Source organism: Talpa europaea (assembly GCF_964194135.1).
Source record: "Talpa europaea genome assembly, chromosome: 1".
In the NCBI taxonomy this organism is placed as follows: Eukaryota; Metazoa; Chordata; class Mammalia; order Eulipotyphla; family Talpidae; genus Talpa; species Talpa europaea.
The window spans coordinates 4,118,299-4,138,900 of NC_140073.1; the positions used below are offsets into that span (position 1 = coordinate 4,118,299).

At 64.5% G+C, this 20,602-nt stretch overlaps 1 protein-coding gene across 1 annotated transcript; it reads right to left on the bottom strand.

Moving 5' to 3' along the window:
- Window positions 1-965: 965 nt before the first annotated feature.
- PCNX3 (pecanex 3) lies at window positions 966-19,883 on the bottom strand (the record flags this gene model as incomplete). Its single annotated transcript, XM_084237957.1, has 35 exons — window positions 966-1,667; window positions 1,744-2,042; window positions 2,141-2,274; window positions 2,560-2,834; window positions 2,937-3,167; window positions 3,252-3,399; window positions 3,717-3,820; window positions 3,970-4,200; window positions 6,735-6,988; window positions 7,629-7,844; window positions 7,932-7,990; window positions 8,399-8,528; window positions 8,681-8,789; window positions 9,618-9,795; window positions 10,083-10,227; window positions 10,975-11,125; window positions 11,235-11,327; window positions 11,409-11,514; window positions 11,653-11,762; window positions 11,915-12,006; window positions 12,305-12,415; window positions 12,509-12,680; window positions 12,938-12,970; window positions 13,220-13,373; window positions 14,014-14,135; window positions 15,358-15,493; window positions 15,787-15,877; window positions 16,305-16,483; window positions 16,571-16,694; window positions 17,177-18,304; window positions 18,537-18,632; window positions 18,733-18,772; window positions 18,875-18,974; window positions 19,204-19,391; window positions 19,731-19,883. The coding sequence occupies 35 exons, from the start codon at window positions 19,881-19,883 to the stop codon at window positions 1,473-1,475; spliced, it is 6,087 nt and encodes a 2,028-aa protein (XP_084094083.1). The 3' UTR covers window positions 966-1,472.
- Between the last annotated feature and the right edge of the window lie 719 nt (window positions 19,884-20,602).

The window sequence follows — 20,602 nt, forward strand, 5'->3', positions numbered from 1 at the left end:
CTGGGGGACAGTGTGCGAAGGCTGGGAAGGAGATGGCCGGGGAGACGGGGAGCCCCAGAAAGGGGGAGTCCCTGACACAGCGGGCAACAAATCAGTTGCCAGCGCCGCCGAGAGCGCGCGGAGCTGCCGCATCCACTCGCCCGCCCACCGGCGACAGCAAGGAGCGCGGGGCTGAGGGTCGCCGGCAGGGGCTGGACGCGTGGACTGGGAGCCCGGACGCTGGCTGGGAGGAGGGTGCGGGCGGCAAACGCGGCGAGAACCCCCCCACGCACGAACCACCCGGCCGCGCCAGGCCCGTCCCGCGTCCGGCCCGACCTCGGCCTCGGCTCCCCGTGCCCGCGGTACCTCTGGGGCTCCCGCCGCCCGCCGGCGCCTCCCGCGCAGTCCCGCCGCCCGCTCTCCGGCCCTGGCTCGGGGCGCCGGCTCCGCCTGGGGGCGGGTCCGCGGGGCGGGTCCGGCGGGCGGGGCGGGGCCGGGCCGCCGGGGCGGGAAGCGCGGCAGGCGGAGAATCGGAGGCCCGCGGCGGGCCCGCCCGCCCGCCAGCCTCGCCCCGCGGGCCCGCCCGGCGCGGTGTCGGGCTGAGAAGCCGAACAAGTGCAGCTTCCAGAGCAGAAGGTGCTGCAGCTGCCCACGGGGCTCGGGAGCTGGCGCCGGGGCTGAGCAGGGCCTGCTCCGGGCGCGCGGTCATGGGCTCTTCACACACCCGACACAGGGGCCTCCTCCTCCTGGGGGAGAAGCGGAAGGCCAGAGACCTTCGCTGGCTCGGCTAGAGTAGGGGCCAGCAGGTGAGGCTGGAATTCTCTGAACGTAATGAATTCAGATCAAGGCTTGAAGAGCAGCTTCTCTGAGGAAGGGCCCGGGTTCTGAGCGCCACCTTAGTCTGACACTCACAGCTGCCATCACTGCGCCCCACATCTCACCCCCTTCCGTGCGCATTCCCCTGGCCTGGCCATTTGTCTACCCTCCACCCAAACACCCCCAGAAAGTAGACACTGCCAGCCAAAATCAAAAATAGTGTTATTAATTCTGGTGTCTCCGAAGCACAAAAAAAAAAAAAAAGAAAAGAAAAAGAAAGAAAGAAAGAAAAGGAAAAAAAGGAAACCATCCTTCCCACATGTCAGCCCCAGGTCCAGGCTAGGCTGCCCCCAGAGGCAGTGCAGGCCCAGGAGCCAAGTCAGTCCTGGCCTCCGGCTTGAAGCAGGACCAGTCCTTGGGTTTGGTTTTCAGGGCCTGGCTGGGAAGCTGCCTGCCTCAATTTGGGGATCCCACAGCCTGGACTAGGGATGAGAGATCAGGGGTCAAGGTCAGAAGTCTGGGCCACTAAGTTCTGATGCTCTGGCTGAGGCAGCCAGAGGTCAGGGTTCAGATGTGGGAGCCAAAGCCACTCAGTTCTGTGGTCCAACAGAGAGGGCCAAAGGCCAGGGGTCCGAGTTACTGAATCCTGGGCCAGGATCCAGAGGTTGCTGGGCCATTCAGTACTGATGCTCCAGCAGGGGCTGTGCGGCCGGGCTCTCTCGCTCCTCAGCAGGGACAGGCCAGTCGCCCAGGGTCCCAGTGGGCGTGCCACTTTCAGGAGCACTGCTGTCCAAGCAAGGAACATCCGGGGCTGCTCTGGGTGGTGAGGAGTCAGTGCTAATATCCGGGCTGAGGCTGAGGTCTAGGGGCGCCTGGCGGAGGAATGAGAGGTTGGTGGGAGAGCAGGTCTGGGCTGCCCAGGCCTGGATCCTCCCATGGGACCCTTACCTGAGATTTGGGAGTGCCTCCTTTGGGGCTCCCTGAGGCTGGCTCCCCTTCAGATCCCCCCAGCCCCTTCCGACCCCCCAGGCTCCACTTCCCACTGGGACCCTCAGAACTGAGGAGACCAGGACCAGGGGGCCTCGAGGGTCGGGGAACCTCGGTAGGGGCAGGCGAAGCAGGTGGTGGTCCAGGGAGCCGAGGGGGTGGCCACTGCAGCAGAGGAGGGGGGCGCCCATCACCAGAGCCACTCAGGGAGGGCCGAGGGCCCCAGCCAGGGGCTGGTGGGAGGGGCTGGTCGCCACTGCCTGTGGAAGACAGATAAGAGAGCGGAGGCCTCGGCCTGTTAAGTCTGTCACTGGGTTGTCCTCGCCCACTGGTTCCGCCCAGACTCGAGCCTGCTTACCTGCTGTGTTCTCAGGCATGGGGTGGGCCAAGGGGGGGTTATTGCTGAGGGAAGTCAAGCCGCCACCTCCACCACAGTCTGAGTCGTCCACGTTCCCACCGCTGTTGCAGCCAGCACCGCAGCCTTTATGAAGCCTGGGGGCGGGGAAGGCCAGCAGCCCAGCACAAGTCAGTTCATGTCTCTGAGCCCCCAGGTCCTGTCCCTAAGAGATCTTGCTGCCTATGTTGCAGGCCCTTTTAAGGGCGGCTCTGTCAACGGCACTTATGGGTAAAGGCCTCCTGCAGCTCTTGGGGAAGGTTAGGCCCCAGTCAGATCCCGGCTGTCCGCTAAGATGAGGAGGGAGCCGCTCCATCTCCCGGAGCCGGGCGCCCTGCTCCGGGGCCCGTCCCCGCCCGACCTGGGTGGCGGTCTGGGCTCACCTCTCCCAACTGCGCAGAAGCCAGCGGGCGATGGCGCCCAGGCTGACAGGGCCACCCCACAGCGCCCGCAGCTGGGGGTGGCTGCCAGCCAGCGAGGTGGTGAGGGGCGACACGTAGATGGGGTAGCCCAGCGGCTGGTCGCAGGAGGAGTTGATCATGTTGCGGAGCGCCTGCTTGGCATTCTGGATGCTGCCCCGCTCGGGGTTGCGGTTGCGCAGGAACACCAGCTCCTGCTGCTGCCCCGCCCACAGGCCCCGGACGCACTCCCGGTTCACCTGCGGGCAGCCAGGCGGGAGGTCAGGACAGCTTTGGGGTCCTGTGCCCAAGAGGTCTTGCTGCCCATGGGTGTGTGTGTGTGGGGGGGGAAGCGCACACACCTTGATGACTCGGAAGCTGAGGTGGCGCCGGTTGAGCATGATGATCTTGTACTCATCCGAGGCGTCATCCAGGACGTGGCGCAGCGCCAGCAGGGAAGGCGTGTTGCTGAGGATGGCACTGCGCCAGGCCGGGTCGCCCTCGTGTGAGATGACCAATCGCTCCTCATTGGCTGCGATGGCGTCATACAGGGCAGCCGGCTCCTCGTACTCATCCGGGGATGTGAAGTGGTCCTGGTGGGGAGGGCAAGACGGCCGGTCGGCGGTCGCTGTCCCAGGAAGCGCCCCCTCACCCCTGCTTGGCACACCTCTCCCTACCTGATGAAGCTTAAGGGCCATGCGAACCCCAGGTGCCACCACACGGTGAAGCAGGTCCATGTCAGCGAAGACCCACTCGTCTCTCGGGGAGGTGATGCGGAAGTCGCCCTTGAACAGGGCGTGCAGGCCATAGAGGAAGGGCTCCAGGCTGGGGAGGAAGGGCAGAGGTGTGAGGAGGGGCCCCAGGTGGCAGAACGCTGGGTCTGCTTGCTGTGGTCTGAGCCGAGACAGCTCCTGATGCCGGGCCTTGGTCTCCCCGGCATGGAAGGGGGTCGGCCGCCCTGCGGCCCTCACAGAGCAGTGAGGCGCAGGCGAGGTCACACCAGGAGGCCCCTTGCCCACAGACTACGCTGAAGGCAGGCTGACATGGTTCCAAGGGGCTGCACAGCCCGAGGCCCCAGCTCCTCACGGGCAGGGGGTTGGGGAAAGGGAGAGGTAGGCCAGGCCGGGCCTGCAGGCACTCACCTGGCTGACATGCTGTGCGAGGCCGTCCCCAGGGCCCGGCGGCCCAGAACACACAGGCCGAAACACAGCGTAACCAGCGGCGAGTTCCAATCCTGGTCCACGGGCTACGGCAAAGGAAGCCCGTCCCCAGAGCCTGGTTCAAACCCAGGAAGCAGGCACTTGGGGTGGGGCTGAGACCAGGCCCCGGGAGTGAGCAACCCGCACGGCAAGGGATGTGGAGGGGAGAGGGCGGCCCAGGGGAGGGGCGGCTGACCTGGCCTCGCCGGGAAGCGCAGTACTGGATCCACTCCAGGTGCACCGCACAGAAGGAGGGCAGCGAGAGGCCCGAAAGCCGGAGGTCATAGTCCTCGTCCACGCTCAACGAGAAGGTGGGGTCTGAGTCGGCATAGCCGGGCGCCCGCACAGGCCGCAGGGCCGCCGCGATGCCCTCGTGGCTCAGCCAGGCCTCCAGCTTCGGTGAGCGGCTCACGTAGTAGATGATGCTCTGGAAGGAGAGAGAGGTGTCAGGGCTTGGGGGGTCGTGCCTGAGTCCTGCCTACCGGAGAAGAAAGCGGCCGAGAGCTCCCCTCAGCTCGAGTGGAAGTCTGCTTCCTCAGACTCCCATCCTGCGTCCTGTCTCGGCTCTGCCACCCTCCCGGGCCAGGGAGGGGAAGCAACAGAGCTGAGAGGGAGCAGCCCTCCTTACAGGACATCCCCTGGGGGGTCCCGCACTGAGGACACTCCAAGTGGTGCTTGCCTCCTCTGGCCTGTGCTAGAAAGATGCCCCGTTTGTCAGGGAAACAGAGGCTCAGATGACAGACTTGCCTGTGGTGACGCAGCAGAGCACACTGAGCTGAGATTCAACCCTGCGACCTTCAACACCATGAGGCCGTGGGATCCAGACCTCAGAGGCCTGGAAGGAGGCAGGGTGACCCTCTGCCTGGGTCAGGGTGGGAAGTCCAGGGCTGGGGAGGGTGGTGCAGCTGACCGTTAACAGGCAGTAGGGGTGTTAAGCAGTGGGGTGCTGGTGGGGCATGGGAGGCCAAGAGCCAGGACAAAACGACCGCAGCACCCGCTGGGAAGAGTAAAGGCCATAACCACTCCCTGGGCGCGGGGGCAGCGCCTGGAACTAGGCTATGAGTATGGCTACATCCATTCTCAGCTTGGCTGGCTGTGGGGAGTCTGGCCCCAGCGTCACCTCAGCTAGTGGGAGAGCTGGGTCACCCCCTTACCAGGAAGAGGGACCCGGAGCCTGAAGTGGCGAGTGGGGTAGCTCCTGGCCCCAGACTAACCTGCCTGCCTAGAGGATGTCTCCATGGTCCAGACCCCACCACAACCCCCCAGAAGACAGCCCTGGCTGGTGGGGGGAGCTGACCTGGCACCACAGTAAGCACCCGGCTACCTTGGCCAGGGCCCCTGTTGTGTGAAAGGCAGCGCTCAGAGGACGAGGCTCTGTGCGTGGGCAGTGCGGGGCCTGGCTCTGTGCCTGACCCACACCGAGCCCTCACCACCTCCCGACCTGGCGCCGGGTCTGCTCTGGCCCCGCCCACCTGCCCGCTAAGCCTGTTTCCTTGCTTTCCAAGGCCTTGCCTCTCCCGTGGGTTGCTGAAGGGATCACATGGGACAGCGAATAAGCCTGGACTGTGAAACACTGAGAGACCTCGAAGCTTGGCTGCGGGAAGCTGAGGGGCCTGAGCTGAGCCCTGCCCAGCCGCACTCAATGACCAGGGTACGGGCAACGCAGGGAGAAGGCTCTAAGGGCAAAGCTGCACAGAAAGGATTCCGTCTGGCCTACCAACCCCAAGGGCAGGAAGGACACCTCTCTGAACAGCCCGAGGCCTGAGGGGCTCTTTGCAGGCCCGCCTCCCCCAGACTCAGGCCAGCTCCTATCCTTCTCAACCTCCCTCAACGCCATCTTTGGCGGAACCAGCCCCAGGTCCTCTGTGCTCCGAATCTGGCTCCTGGTGCAGCCGTGGAGGCTATGCTGGCCTTGCGCCAGGCGCGCGGGTGACCTCGCAAGAGTAACTCCCTCGGCATGGGAACAGGGCGTACAGGACCGTGACTCCTACGTGACCCCGGACTAGGAATGCCCCTGACCGGACCACAGCCTCCTCAGTAAAAGTGGGGGAAGCCCCTCTCTAAGGGCATTCTCTAGAGTGGCTGGGAGCACAGGAGAGCTGGAGAAATCACAGCTCCCCTGACCTGTGACCTGGATGAGGCGCCCCGTAAAGGAAAACGACAGTGGCGACGCGTGGGGCCTCAGGTGGTCAATCTCGCCGGGGCCCCACAGGCCACCCCTCCAGGTCCCCCACACCACCTCATCGCTCCTGCCACCCCACGGAACTTCAGTCATCCCACTTCTCAAGGAGAGTGACAGGCCCAGCCAGGGAGGAGACGGCCCAGAAGCCAGTCAGCCCAGGGCTTCTCGGGATTCCTCCAGCTCCAGGCAGGTCTCGAAACCCCAAGGCCTGGCTCGAAGCACCTGGACAGAGGTCTGGGCCTGGGCTAGAGCCTGGTTCAGGGGCCCCAGGCAAAGGGCTTCCCCTCTGCAAGCCAGTGTCCACTCGGGGAAGTGGCCTGTCTTGGAGGTCGGGTAGGCCAAACCCAGCTCGGAAGGGGCTCCTGGCCCCAAACCCACCCCAGTAAGCGGCACTACCGTGACTATAGACAGTGCCACACGGTTCGGTATCGCCCCTCTGGCCGGGGCATGTGGGACTGGGTCGGGTGGGTTAGCGGGCCTGCCTCCGCCGCAGTCCCTCCTGGGGCAGCAGGCCAGTGACGGGACCCACGCACACGCCGCCCCATCTCCGGTTCCCACTGTCCAAGGTGAGCTCCTGGAGGAAGTGGCAAGGAGCCCTGCCCTGCGCACCCTGATATGCACGCGCCCCGGCGCTAGGCCCGCAGGCCTGCTGTCTGCAGCGGCACTCTGGAGGATGCTGTGAGGCCTCGCTTCCCCTGGGCAAACCAGGCCCCCCACCAGCCAGGAGACGGCACTTGCCCAGCTCCCGGCCGGGCCCTGCCGCCCGCCCACCTGCATACCTTGACGTAGTAGGTGATGAGGATCTTGCGGAGGTCGAAGACCTGTAGCATGGAGGCGGCGTTGTTGTCGCTGATGCTGTAGCCCTCTAGCACGTACTTGCTGGCCGTCACCTCCCAGGCCAACCAGCGCTGCCCAAAGGCGGCATTGAAGGACAGGACGCGCGGCAGGTGGCCAGGCTCACAGCAGCAGCAGCCCTCGTCCTCCTCCACACCCTCCGTGATGGCCTCCACCTCGCGCTGCTGGCAGTATGTGCCTGTGGGGAGAGGGGCCCGGTCAGGGGGTGCTGGGTCATCCCCCTGGCCGCCCCCCGAGCGAGCACCTTAAAGGCCTGCTGTGGCTCGCCCCCAGCCATGGTGCTGGGCGAGCAGATTAGCCGATGAGCCTGTCTCCTCACTCCCAGCGGCCACCATGGGATAAGAGTGTTGGTGGGTGGGAGACGGGGTCTGTTTGGAGATGCAAAGGCCAAAGTTCACAGAGAAGTAACCTGCTCAACATCATGGCGCTCACCAGCTGTTTAGGGCCCGCCCTCTGCACCCTTGGAAGTCTCTTCTGAAGTTAGCACCCAACATACATCTTCTGAGAGAAGGGAGTAAGCTCAGTACAGGGGTGCGTGGCACCTAACATGGATCAGCCCAAAACCAGAGCACTGGGAGCTGATGGGTGAACCCGGCTGAGCTCCCGGCCCAGCAGCCTACCTGGACTGCAAATCCAAGGTGGGGGGAGGGACTGGGCTGGGCTCGGGACACCTGGGCCCTCACTGCTCAGACCGGGAAGTCCAGTCTCAGGGAGGAAGAGCTCCTGGCTCAGGGCCCCCAGGAAGCCAGGCAGCGCTGAACTAGAATGCAGCCCTCATCCCTCACACCCCCTCAAGCGCAGCACCCGGCCACACTCACCCCGGAACTCAAGGCCTCGCAGCTGGAACGTGACGAGGCCGTTGCCAACCTCGATGAGGTGCACCAGGGCGTTGAGGTAGTCAGAGGCCAGCACAAAGCAGTCGCCGGGGCCGTAGTTCCCCCAGCGGCCCAGCACCAGGTCCCCACAGAGCGTGTGCTGCAGCGAGCGCGTCAAGTGCTCGTAGAAGATGGAGTTGAGGTTGTTGTCGTCCGCGCCTTTGACAGGAACAGAGAAGTGAGTGGACACAGCGACAAGCAAGCGAGGCTCCCACCCAGGGAGGCCTTGCCCAGCTGGGTACCCACCGGGGTTCCGGTCCAGCTGTGTGACCAGGCGGGTGTTGGAATGATCCACACGCTTAGTGCTGTTCAGAGAGAGGACAGTGCGGTTGGCTGAGCGTGAGGCTGCGGAGCAGGCATACATTCCCACTGACGCAGCGTCACATCCTCACCAGCCCCCGCCCATGCTGAGGTGGGTGCCATGATGGCCGACAGCACGGGCAACTGAGGCTCCGAGACACCAAGGGTCTCACCCAGAGCCTCACTGGCAGGAAGCCAGGGGGAGAATCCAAGGTTGTGGCTTGGCTGGAGTCTCGCCCTCATAAGATTGGCCACCAGAGGCCCATGGGCCCTGGCACTTGCCACGGCTGTGGCCACTCTCTGGCCCCCTCCAGCCTGTGCTCCAGACTCTTCCCTCCCTCCCAGCAACCTCTGGGCCCAGCAGCCCGCTCCTCTCAGGTCCCTCTGAGATGCGCCCGTCCCAGGAGACTCACTTGTAGTCCCGCTCCCAGAACTTCAGGGGCCGTGCATAGGACATGATAAAGACTGCGCTGCCCAGCAGGGGGTTGAGCGGCGTGGAAAAAAGCGCCGACAACAGGGCCTGAACGAACAGCATGGCCGAGTCTGGGCCTAAGTCAAGGAGGTGGCAGGCACGCAGGACCCTCCCCAACCTCCCTCACTGCCCCGCAGACCCCCAGCCCGCCCTGCACCCTGCCACCCCAGGCACGGTCCTCCTTGTACACCCCCACTTGGGCAGCAGGCGGCAGCCGGGATACGTGGCACAGCAAAAGGCTGGGCAAAAGCGTGGAAAGCTGAGCCCCAGGTGATCTGCCAGGGCGCGATGTAGGTCAGCACAAAACGCAGCTTGTACAGCAGGTCCCACAGCTGGCAGGTTGGAGGGGACAAAAGGCAGAAGAGGCACGGGTCACTCGGGGGTGGGGTCCACTGAGCTCTGGATGCCAGGCCCCGGTCAGAAGCTGGGACCACTGGCTACCCATGTGTGGTCAGCTCAAGGTCCCTCCCCGCCTTTCTCCCTGCACCTGGCTCAGAGCACCTGTGACACGAGCGAGCCGTGACAGGACAACCACTGGAAGGAGCCCTGGCTGATTATGACACAGCCCCACCCCGTCGCTGTCCTTTTCACAGGCCCCAACCTCAGAGACACAGCCTGGATCACCACTCTCCTGGGCCAAACCAGAAAACAGATGAGCGCCCACGTGAGTGAGAAAGGCTCAGGTCCTTGGGCAGAACCCCATGAAAGCCCTGGGCTTTGTGCCCCGCCAGGGGCACTTGCAGCGTGGTGCTGTCTGCATACACCAGGCCTCAGAGCATCTGAATTCAGCTCTTACTGGCCTCCAGGCTGCGGCTGGATGAGGGAGCTCAGATACTGGCGTCCGGAGGACTAAGCCATGCCCTGCCACCCTAACCACTTACAGGAAAGCAGCCTACTGTAACAAATCAGAGCAAGGACTGCAAGGCAGGCAGGCCTGGATTCAAATCCTGGCTGGCCACCTGTTCTCTGGGGACCTAAGGCAGCCGCTTCACCTCTTCAGACCTCGGCTTCCTCTGTGCTCCCCGAGCAGCTGCTACAAGGCCAACAGTGGGGCTGATATGTGTGTGTGTGTGGGGGGGGGGGGCAGCTCTCCCCACACCCAGCCTACAGACTTCTTCTCCAGCCCCCCAGCCTGAGTCTGCCACGCGGCCCTAGCTCACCTTGCTGCAGAGCAGGGACATGAGGAAGTAGTCCAGCAGGAAGCCCTGGGAGAGGCGTGGGTAGTCAAAGTGAAAGAGCAGGACAGTGAAGGCCAAGGTCAGGTACTGTTGGGGTGGGCAGCAGAAGGCCGAGCGCAGCAGCTTCAGCCCAGCCACAGTCATCAGCAGCGCCCGGCAACTGTGGGTGAGGAGCAGGCATGAGTGCCCCGTGGGGCTCGGGGTATGGGGCAGGTCTCCGCCCTCGCCAGCCCTGATCTTCTGGACTTAGTCTCTGCCTCCCCAAGGAGTCACCCGGCTTTTGGCACACTGGGAGACACGTTTGCTCTCAAAAGACCAAGCCTCTGAGTGTGGGAGCTGGGGCCGCACTTTTGCCGGCAGGGCAGCCCGCAGCAGGGCTCCTTCCTTCGCAGCCCCGGGCCCCGTGAGGCAGACGGGAATGTCCACAGTGGAGTGGGGGGTCCTCACTAGAGGCAGAACTTGTCCGGGTGGCTGACAACAGTGTGGGCGTCCACTGTGAGGGCGTTGAGCACCACGGCGGGGTAGATGAGGTACTTCTCCACGCACTGCAGGCCAGCGTACAGCTTCTCAAACCACATCACCTGGGCCGCGCCTGCAACCGAGGGTGGGACTATTAGCTGCACCTGGTCCCCTGCATGCCCCCCACCGCAGGGCAGGCCAGGCCATACCCCTGGAGAGAAGCCGGAGGAGAGTAAGCCCAGGGAATGTGTGGTTCTGGGTCCCTAGAGATGGGGTAGGCGGGATGGGCTGGGGGGCAAGTTGGTCCTTGGCCCCACAAATGAACAGGGGGAGGCCAGGTGGAGCTGGTCAGGGTCTGTCTGTGGTAACCAGGCCAAAGAGGCCATCCCAGAGGCCCAGGAAAGCAGGGCCTGCCGCCATGTCCCAGGGCCGACGGTCACCACGTGGCACGCCGGCCAGCGGCAAGCACTTTCTTTAAGAAAACAGGGCGCCGGGCCTTCGCAGGACCAGCCTAGACAGCTCAACATCAGCGTGAGGACGTTTGCCTGGCACGGCCCAAGTGAAAACGGGCTCAAGGCGGATCTAGCCCTCGGGTAACAGTTTACAGCTGCGGACAAGAGAGCCCTTTAGAAACAGGGAATTCCACTTCACGTCCTTACAGCAAGCAGCGCGGGCAGAGCAGGCAAGCAGAGCAAGGCGCCGAGAAGGGGGCCGTGTAGGGAGGGAAGGGCACAGAGGCCAGGGTTGGGGGGGCAGGGTCAGCACCAGGCGGGGCGCGTGGGCAGGGGCTGCCCCCTGCTGGCACTCAGAGCCAAGGGCCGCACTGCCCGGGCAGCCGGCAGCCAGGAGTGGGCAGGAGGGTGAGCCCGGCAGCACTTACCGCGTACTTCGTACTGGCTGTACTCCAGCGGCTTCAGCACGGGCTGCGACAGGCAGAACCAGGGCAGCTGCTTGCGGAGCTGCGGCAGCAGGTAATGTGTGAAGAAGCCCACGGCGCCGGCCAGCGCGTACAGCACGAAACCCAGCACCGACTGCAAAAGGGAAGGCGGGAGCTCAGCCTGGGGCCAAGAAGGCCACGGAGGCCACGGCTGCTGGATTCCTGCAAAGACCAAGCGGAGGGGTGGCCTGTGCCAGACGAACCTTCAGGGCGATGAAGACAGTGCTGGCACTGACGGCGAAGGTGAGCACGGCGATGACCACACACATCACCAGGTCTGAGTGCAGGACCTCGCGCTGCAGAGAAAGAGCTGCTGGGGCACCCATCGCACCGGGGCCGGCCACCCCTCGCCCACCCCGCCCTACGCGGCTCCTCACCACCGACTGGCGCATCTTGTCTGGCAGTGGGTCTGGGGGCTCGGCCCGGGCGGTCTCCAAGCTCCGCTCCTCCAGCTCAGGAAAGAGCTTGCTCCGAATCAGAGACCTGGGGTGGGCAACAAGAGTCAGCGCCCAGCTGGGAAGGCTGGCCCCTCCCGCCGGCCCCAGGGCCCTGCGGTGACAGGCAGGAGCACAGGCCCAGCCTCCTCGCCAAGCCAGGTGGACGGCACAGGCAGGCACCCACCAGAGCACGGTGGGGTCGCTGCTCTGCCGGCTCAGGTGGTAAGACAGCGCCACCAGGAGGCCACAGAAGACCGAGAAGAGGACAGGGACGTGCTGCTCCGGCCAAGGAGTCTGGGAAGAGAACCCATGCTGGTGAGGGGTGCAGAGGTAAGCCAAGGGGCCCCCCACAAGGGAGAAGAAGCCACTGCTGAGTCCAATTCACAGCCCTGTCCCCACAACACCGCCGGGCCGCAGCATGCCCCCTGCTCCCCAGCCTTCCCTACCTTGATGGCCCCAAGGCAGAAGCCATAGAGCAGGGCGGCGGCCAGCAGGCTGCGGGAGAGGCTGAAGACGGCAGTGAGCGGGCTGGTGGCGGCTGTGAGGTGAGCAACAGCGAGTGGAACCCAGCTTCTCCCTGCTGGGGTCACCACCTTCCCCACCCCCAGACACCTAGAGGCCAACCCCCTCAAGACCCAGCCCATTGTTCCCTGCTCCCCCAGTCCTGAGAGGCCTTGTGAGTTTCCAGCAGTCTCGGGTTTAAACACTTCCCTGGGAGAGTGTGGGAGTGAAGAGAGCTCTTGAATGTGGGGTGTAGATGTGCAAACGGATGGAGCCACAGACCCATGTGTGACCCTGCGCTGCCCCCAACCCCCAACCACCTGGGGGCACCGTACCTGTGCCCCCGAAGCCATGCATATCTATCTGCTCCAGCAGGTACATGAGGCAGGTGTTGACCTGGGGCAGGAGGCCCAGGAGGAAGACAAACGGGAAGCACAGGGTGAACACTGGCAGGGAGGGAAGAGGAGGCCCAGTCAGCCTACCGCTGACCCCCAGCGCACCCTTGCGCCCTGGGGCCGCCCCAGCCCTGCCCATCTCACCGGTGGCCACGTCTCGGGCACAGAAGAAGAAGGAGGCAGAGAAGAGAGTGAGGCCGTAGAGGGAGACAGGCGGGAAGGGCTGAGCCGAGCCCAGGGCGTCCAGCAGCCAGATGAGCAGGCAGCAGATGCAGAAGTAGACGGGCCGGCTATACGCAATCACCCAGTTGTGGCCCTGTGGAGGGGGCCCGTGAGGAGCCAGTCTCCTCTGCTGACCTGGCACGGTGTGTGCACTCACACATGCCGGCCTCACACCTGTGTGGCCTGGGCCCATGACAAAATCTAGCCAGCAGGGGCAGCAGGACTGAGGATCCGCGCCCGATGAGGTGGAGAGGAGGGAGCCCTGCCCTCCCTGGCCAACCCCTGTCCCACTGGGTCTTAGCCCTGCCCGGGGCCCCAGGCCTGGCCTCTTGGGGAGACGCTGGTGCTCACGTGCATGGGAGACGCCGCATCAGGCTGGACGCTCTGAAAGAAACAGCAGCTATGTTGGCAACGAGAGCTCGGACCCCCAGACCCACCAGCTCTCCCGTGGCCGCTACAGGTGAGCTGGCAAGAGCCTGAACGGCCCTGAGACGTGTGTGAGATGGGAAGCTGGCTGCCGGGGAGCTCCAGCAGCCTACTCGCTAGCTGGCGCTTCTCAAAACAGCTCATGGAAAGGGGGCGTCTAGGAGCGGCACAGCAGTAGGGACAGGAGACCCCGGCAGCAGGCCTTACCTTCAGCAGGGAGTACTGGCAGGAGGCGATGACCAGGCAAAACTGGAAGACCCAGATGTCAGCAAAGAAGCCTTTGAGCAGCAACAGGTAGCCCAGAAAGGCCACGAGGCTGCTTAGGCCCACGCCGAGGATGTTCTCCACCAGTCCCCGAGTCCTGGAGAGAAAGTCAGATCAGGACACATCTGCTCCCTTGTGGGGCAAAATAGGGGGGGAGGGTCGCAGGCAGGACCTGGCCACCGAGACCCACATCGTGTCCTGTGCCCAGGTCAGCCCTCATCTCAGTGTCTGGACCGAGGGCCTCTTGGGGGCAGGGCCTGCTTGTGCCTGCCCCAGAAGACGCCTGGTGGTGTCCTGCACCCCAGCCTTTTCCCTCCAGGCATTGAGGGTGCCGGGGCCACCACGCTGGGACATGCGTCTCCAGCTCACACGTGCCACACTGGCACACAAGGCTGTGCACACAAGGCCTGCAGCGCCCACACAGCGAGCAAAAGTCACCTCATTTATCTGACATCCTGGACCTCTGTGTCCCCTAAGAAGCTGGAATACCGACACAAAAGGTGTGGAATGCTTTTTAGGCCCCAGGACTCAAGCCAGTGAAAGATGACACAAAAGGAAACAGGAGGACACACCAGAGGAAAGCCTGTCCTGAGCAAAGCTTTGAGAGAGCACCCCTTTGCACCCCAGAAGAACCTGAAGAACCCCTCAATGGACCCTGTCTGACACCAGGATGGCTTCCACATCAAAGGCAGGACCCAGGGTTGGTTCGGGGCTGGGGTGCGCGGGGGGGCACTCACCGGTCCAGCAGGGCCAGCAGGGCCAGCCGCTCGTAGCGCACAGAGGTCCAGCGGCCCGGAAGGAGCCAGTATTTGTAGCTGTGCTGGGCACGGGGCGGCGCCTCCTCCATCAGCGTCTGCTCCTGGGATTCGTGCAGGGAGTCCTGGTCCAGCAGGTCAAACTGCAGTCCCCACAGCCGCGGCCATCAGCCCCACGCCCCCCACGGCATTCATCGCCACCCCACACCCCCGCGCACACAGGCTGGCTGTCCATTCCTTCAGCGGCGCCCCCAGCACGCGGCGGTGCCATGGCCTGCATCAGCACAAGGGCCTGCTCCTCTCGCCACGTCCCCAGCACGTGGCTCAGTGACGCCAGGGACCTTGGAGCTGCGGGGGCCGGTTACTGGCTGTGTTCCCCACTCAGGCAGGGTCGCCCGCCGCTGCGGGGCTCAGGGAAATCCACCTTGTCCTTCGGGACACAGAGAAGCTACCTTCCTCCCGACAGAGCCGTCAGTCACCGCGACCGCCCCATCTGGGCCGCAGAGCACTGGCCCTGACCACAGGCCCGGGGGCCAGTCAGTGCTGAGAGGCCTGGGCCAAGCATCAACCTCTGCATTTCTGGGGACTTCATTCGACAAGTACGTGTGGGGCGCAGCTGTGGGCCTGGCCTTGCCCTTGGCCCTGAGGGACAGTGGGGAGCCAGACGCACGGGGCCCCTGCCTCAGGAGGTGCTAGCAGCTGCCAAGGGACAATACAGCCCTCCCACGAGACGGGTGAAAAGAACAAGTCCATGAGCTGGACGCAGGGGCTCCTGGGTGCTGCCCACGGTGATCTGTGGCCAGGGTACTAGAAGGGAGGGTGCGCCTTTGGCATCTCCCTTTAAACCAAGGTCACCTTCCCTCGTTCTCCAAACTTCAGCTATCACGAGCCTGGCCACACAAGTAACCTCCCCGTGGGGCGCTTTCAGGAGTGAAAGGAGCACAGTCGTCAACCAGGCAGAGGCGAGGGGCGTGAATGAAGCGCCCTAGCTGTGCCAGCGCAGGGGACAGCACCAGCCTCATCTAGGAGGTGCAACTCCCCTTCTGCAGGGGTCACTGCTGATGCCCACTGTTCTCTCTACCTGCGGATCCCTCCAGAACACAGACACGCTCACAGACAAGCAAGAGAACAACTCCTGGAACCGACGAGACCCAGGGCCAGCACACCCCGGCAGCCATCAAAGGTGGGGAAGCCGAGGGCTCCCTGATGCCACTCTCAGAGCACCTGTCCTGCCTGGTGCCAGGGTCAGCTCCTACTTGGCCCAGATGCAGTGACATCCCCCACAACTGCCCTCTCCAGGCCCTTCTCTGACCATTGGGGCCTCACCTCTGGGATGTCCAGCGGCACTCGGCGCACCTGCATGCCCTGCAAAACCACCGGCCGGGGCTGCAGCAGGTTCAGGCTGCCCGCCGCCTCAGGGACGTCGGCCGAGTGGAAGCTGGAGGAGTGCGAGTGGCGGTCCCTGTGGGAACAGCGGCCAGGGGGCCAAGGTCACCGGCAAGGCCTGGGACAGGTGGAGGGTGAGGCCAAACATGACTGGGGCCCCTGCCGGGGCTGCTCTGATGCCCAGGAGGAGTAGGGAGGGGTCTGGGGACTTTGGAAGGAGGCCCTGAAGCCTCATGCTTAGAAGCATCTGAAGCGCAGGGATCCTGGCAATTTCTATAGGCCCAGCATTTGCTGTCCCCCACCCCAGTCCCGGCCCCAACCCAGCGTAGGAGAGAAAACTCCCCAGGACGGCCAAGCTCGGAAACTCACCAGGCTCCGTTAGCTGCCTGCTCCCCCTGTTGCCCCACAGGGTTCTCGTAGCCGCCTCCAGCCAGGCCAAAGGTGTATGAACGCCGCACACCTGGGCGAGGGTGCAGGGCACAAGGCAGCGCGTCAGGGGCAGGAGAGTCAAGGCCTGAGCCAAGTGGGCACCAGGGCCGTGGGATGGAACAAGGAAGAACCCTAGGCTGTGCCCCGCCCCCTCGCCACAGGAGGCCTGGCCTGGGGACCCAGACTGGGGGAACGCGCACTCGCAGTCAAGAGCGGGCTCTGCAGTCAGCCTGTCCTGGGCATGGAGCTATTGCTCCACCACTCGCTCAGCTGTGTCCGTTTCCTCGCCAGCGGGAGGGCCGGTTAAGCTACTGAGGCCTCAGGGGACCGCGAGCGGCCATTAGCAGAGCTTCGGGTGAAACGCTGGAGGCAGGAGAGTTGGCCCACAGAGTGAGCGTGGTGAAGACCCCCAAGGAGGGCCAGTGGGGCTCAGAGGCTCAGGCCACAGGAGGGCTCACCACTCTCATCGTAGAAGTAGTGCACGGCGCCCTCGGAGGTGTCGTCAAAGGTACAGGCCTCATGCACATTGGCACCGGCGCGGGTGAGCAGCAGCGAAGAGGCGAAGTGCAGGGCCGAGGGCAGCGTCAGTGCCCGCGAGTGGGAGGCGGCCCGGCCCCGCTGGGCCTCCTGCAGGCTGCTGGGGAAGGGTCAGCCCTGGTCAGCCCAAGTGACCAGCCGCTCCCCCCAAGCTCATTGCTTTTTCACCCAGCCGGCAGGCACGCACCTGGGTGGTGAGCCCATGACAGAGGCTGGAGGGGTGGGGTTGCTGCCTGCGTTGTGGCGTCTCCGGATGGCCTGAGTGCGTCGCACACTGCTCGAGCGGTCCCGTTTGCCGGTCTCCTCGGCTGCTGCCCAGAGAGAGGCCCCACCACGGCATCAGTGACAGAGACTTGGACAGAGGGACCGTGGCAGGGACTCCTGCGCAAAGTAGAAAGTCAGGCAGAGTCCCACTGCCCACCGTGCCCTGGCTCCGGGGTCCAGCCAAACACCTGACCGCACATCGTTCAGCTTCCATGTTTACAATCAAGGGCAACCTTGACTGGCTTTGCTGCCCTGGTGGTCTAAGAAGACAAATGCGGACACTGAATCCTCAAAGGATAGAGGCCTTAGGTGCTAACTGTGGAACCAGGAGCCAGCTGTCTGAGGTCTCCTGGCCTCAGTTTCCCCGCCAGCTTGAGAGGACCGGCAGACCCCCATCTGCTGCCTACAACAGGCAGTCAACTCTGACCAAATCCACTCCAGCTTACCCCTTGTCCAAACCCAAACCTTTTCTAATTCGCCTCCCCTCCTGCCCCCCCATCGCTCCCCCAGATCCAAAACCAGCACTCACCTCCCCCCACAGCACCTTCCTCCTGCAGCTCCCCCCGCCAGCCAGGCTGGTTGGCAGCTGGTCCCCTGCGGGCCTCAGCAGGCAGCACAGCAGGCTCCCCAGCAGCCAGCTCCACTCCTGCCTGGGCCTCCAACTCAGCCTTGGAGCCAGTCAGGGGGCCCCGCAGGACATCACCCCCTGCCCCGTCCATGCTCAGCACCCGGGCATGTGTCTTGGCGCTGGCAGTGCTAGGCGTCCGCTGAGTCCCATAGGGCCGCTTGGGGGGCACAGCAGCTCCCTCCTCAGCCCCGTGGGGGGCCCGTCGCTTCCGGGCTCCTCCTGCTGCGCCCCGGGGGCTCTCAGGGGAGCAGCAGGAAGTAGAAGAGGAGCTGTCAGTGCTGTATCTGCGCTGGGACCGGAGGCTGGAGGCGGGGCTGAGCTCACTACCCTCGCTGGTGTCCTCATCCTCAAAGAAGCCCCCACCCTCGAGCAGGGGCCGCCGAGGGGGCCGGCCAGGTGGGGAGTGTCTCCGCAAGGGCGGCCGCCGTTTGCTGGGCCGCAGCAGCGCCAAGTCCTTGGGCCGCACAACCAGGAGGGGCTCAACGGGGCCTGGTGGTGTTCCCGCTCCTACGACTGTGTCAAAGGAACGCAGCGTGTCATCTGAGGGGACCCCGGCATCTGGCGAGGCAGGCAGCTCGGCCTCGGAGGGGGGGTCTGTATCGCTGCCTTCGGCAGCCGGCCCCCCAGGGGGGCTGTCCAAGTGGGTGGAGTTGGTCTTCTCACTCTTGAAGCTGCTCAGTGTCTCCCTGTCAGTGCCGCTGAAGCAAGAGTCTGAGGAGCCGGCTTTCTGGGGCGTGGGCTCGCCTGAGCCCCTCCGGTCCAGAGGCTGGTAGCCGCCCACTCCCCGCCGCTGTTCCCGTCGACTGCTGGTCCTCACCAGGGCCCGATCAGGCCGAGTCAAGGTCAGGAAGCTCTTGCTCAGCTCCTGGCTGAGGCTCCCCTTTAGCAGGGGGCTCATGGGAGTGTCAGCTATGCTGCTCCCACTCCAGGGCACGCCATCTCCAGCCAGGGGAGAACGGTCTGAGGAGTCTGTGCTGGGGAGGGAAGGGTCTGGGGCAGCCCCTGGAGGAGTCTGGGGAAGGTCTCCAACTGCCAGAAGAAAGAAAAGAAAACGAGATGAGGGCACACTACGAAAAGAATCAATGACTGTGGGGACCCTACGGCCTCTGCTCTCCAAGAGCCCAGTCGCTGGGACAGAACACAGAGGCCCCATGCAGAACAAAGAAAGTCCCAGGGGAGCAAGACTTGGGGTGACTCTGAGACAAGACAGCTACCTTTCCCCTTCCCCCTCCCCAGCCCCTGCCACAGCGGGCCCACTCACTCAGCTTCTCCTGAGAGCTTAACTTCAGCATCTCTCGATCAGCAGAAGTCACGATAACGTTGTTGCTACCCTGCTCGCGCACCAGCTCCTTAATGTCTGCAACCATCGCCCAGAGGTGTTACCAGGACCCCGGGGTGGCCTTGTGCCATCCCCTGTTCAACCCCAGCCCCTTCAGCCCTGAGCAGCAGCAACTGACCTCTGAGGGGTCCAGAGTCCTCCATCCGGGGCAGCAGCTCCTGAGCACAGAAAGAGAGATATCAGAATAGGTTAGGATGGGCCCAGGTGGGGTCAGGCTGCCAGGAAAGGAGAGAGCAAGGCTGAGGACAAGAACTGCTCACCGAGACCTGGTTGAAGCCAAAAACAGAATGCTGGGAGCTACAGCGCACTGGGGGTGTGGAGCTCACTTTCCGAAACACCGTCATCTCCACTCCGGGGTCCCTGGCAGTGGAGAAGAACATCAGCTGCCGGCTGACCTCTCCTCTTTGCATGGCACTCTCTCAGTCCAGTGCTCCTCTCTCCCCAGGAGTCCCTTCCACGCCAGGGCTGACCATGGGAGAGATGCTGCGCCACTCCGGGGCCAACGTCCCCTAAAGCCTTCCTCCATCCCCCAGTGCTCAGGCCAGGGACCCAGGCACCCAGTCTCTGACACCACGGCCGCCCTGCCCACCTGGGCGGATTGCTGTCCCCCTGAGCAGGCTCTTCCTCAGGCTCCCCAATGGTAGAGTTGCGTTTCTCCACAATCTCGCCCTGGTCGAACATGGCATGCAGACGGTAGTTCACAGTCTTGATGGTAGCGAAGATGACAGCCACCACAAGGCAGTACACACCAGCCACCAGAAAGCTGGGGGGCAGGACCTGGAGGAGGCTACAAGTCAGGTGGCTCCTCACCCAGCCCTGCCTCCAAGAAGCGGACCTATCACCCTCACCCTGCCAAGGTCCACATTTCACAAGAAAACCCCACCACCCTTCCCGGGAGAAGGACAAAGACCCTCTAGCTAGGCTCTGAATCTAGTATTACACAAGAAGATCAGACGAGGTGCTCAAGGTCACCCGGCCCAGGAAAAGAAGAATTTGGTCTCTACCACTCACATCCCAAACTGACTCCTTGTCCCCCAACGCCCGCCAGGCTGCCATGCGTCCGTGACATCTGCCCACCCTTTCCCGCGGGAATGAGAGGTGCCGGCGGCATCTCACCATGTACAGCAAGAAGGGAAAGGTGAGCAGGAAGATCCAGACATAGAGATGGAAGCAGTTGGAGAAGGTGCTCTGGTGCGGGTCGAAGAACCAGCCGCCGGTGAGCGAGGCCCACACCCCCTGGCGCAGGATCTGCAACACCTGCGACCCCATGGCCCCGCCGCTGCTGCGCGCGCCCCCCTCCCGGGACCCTCATGGGGGCGGCCCCCGGTCCATGCCCCGCCTGGCGCCCGAGGGCCCCGGGGCCCGGCCTCGCGCTCACGCCATGGCCTCCCCCGGTGGGGGAGCAGGGTCGGCCGAGCGAGGGTGCGGGCAGGGGGCGGGGCCGGCCGAGGCAGTCAGCGGAGCGAGGCCGGGGCGCGGGGGTGGAGCCGCATCAGGGGCGGGGTCCGGGCCCCCACCCCCGGCCCAGAACTGCTCCGAGGGGTCGAGCCGGCAGGCGGGCGCGGGGCACTGGCCGGGAACCAGTCGGCGGCATCCAGAGGTGGGCGTGGGATGGGTGCTCCGGGGGTGCCGGGGACGGCTCCCTCGATCCCGGCCTTGGGAGAGCCCTAGGACCCCGAGGTCCACTTCCGGGGTCACAGGTCACTGGCTTAGGGCTCCGCGCTCGCCCCTCTTCGGTAGCAGCCGGCCCAAAGGGGAGGCCGGAAGAAGGAGCCGCGAGCCGCCAGCCTGCAGAGGCGCATGCGCCCCACGGGTCCAGTTGGGACCCGGAAAAGGAAAACCTGACGGCATGAATGCGCAAGCTCGGGAAGGTGGTGAAGGGAGAAGAGTGGGGGAGCCCTTTGGGCATGCGCAGAGTCCTTGGCGAGGAGAAAAAGCTCAAAAAAAAAAAAAGTGCTTGAGCGCATGCGTACACCTAGGCGTTGCCA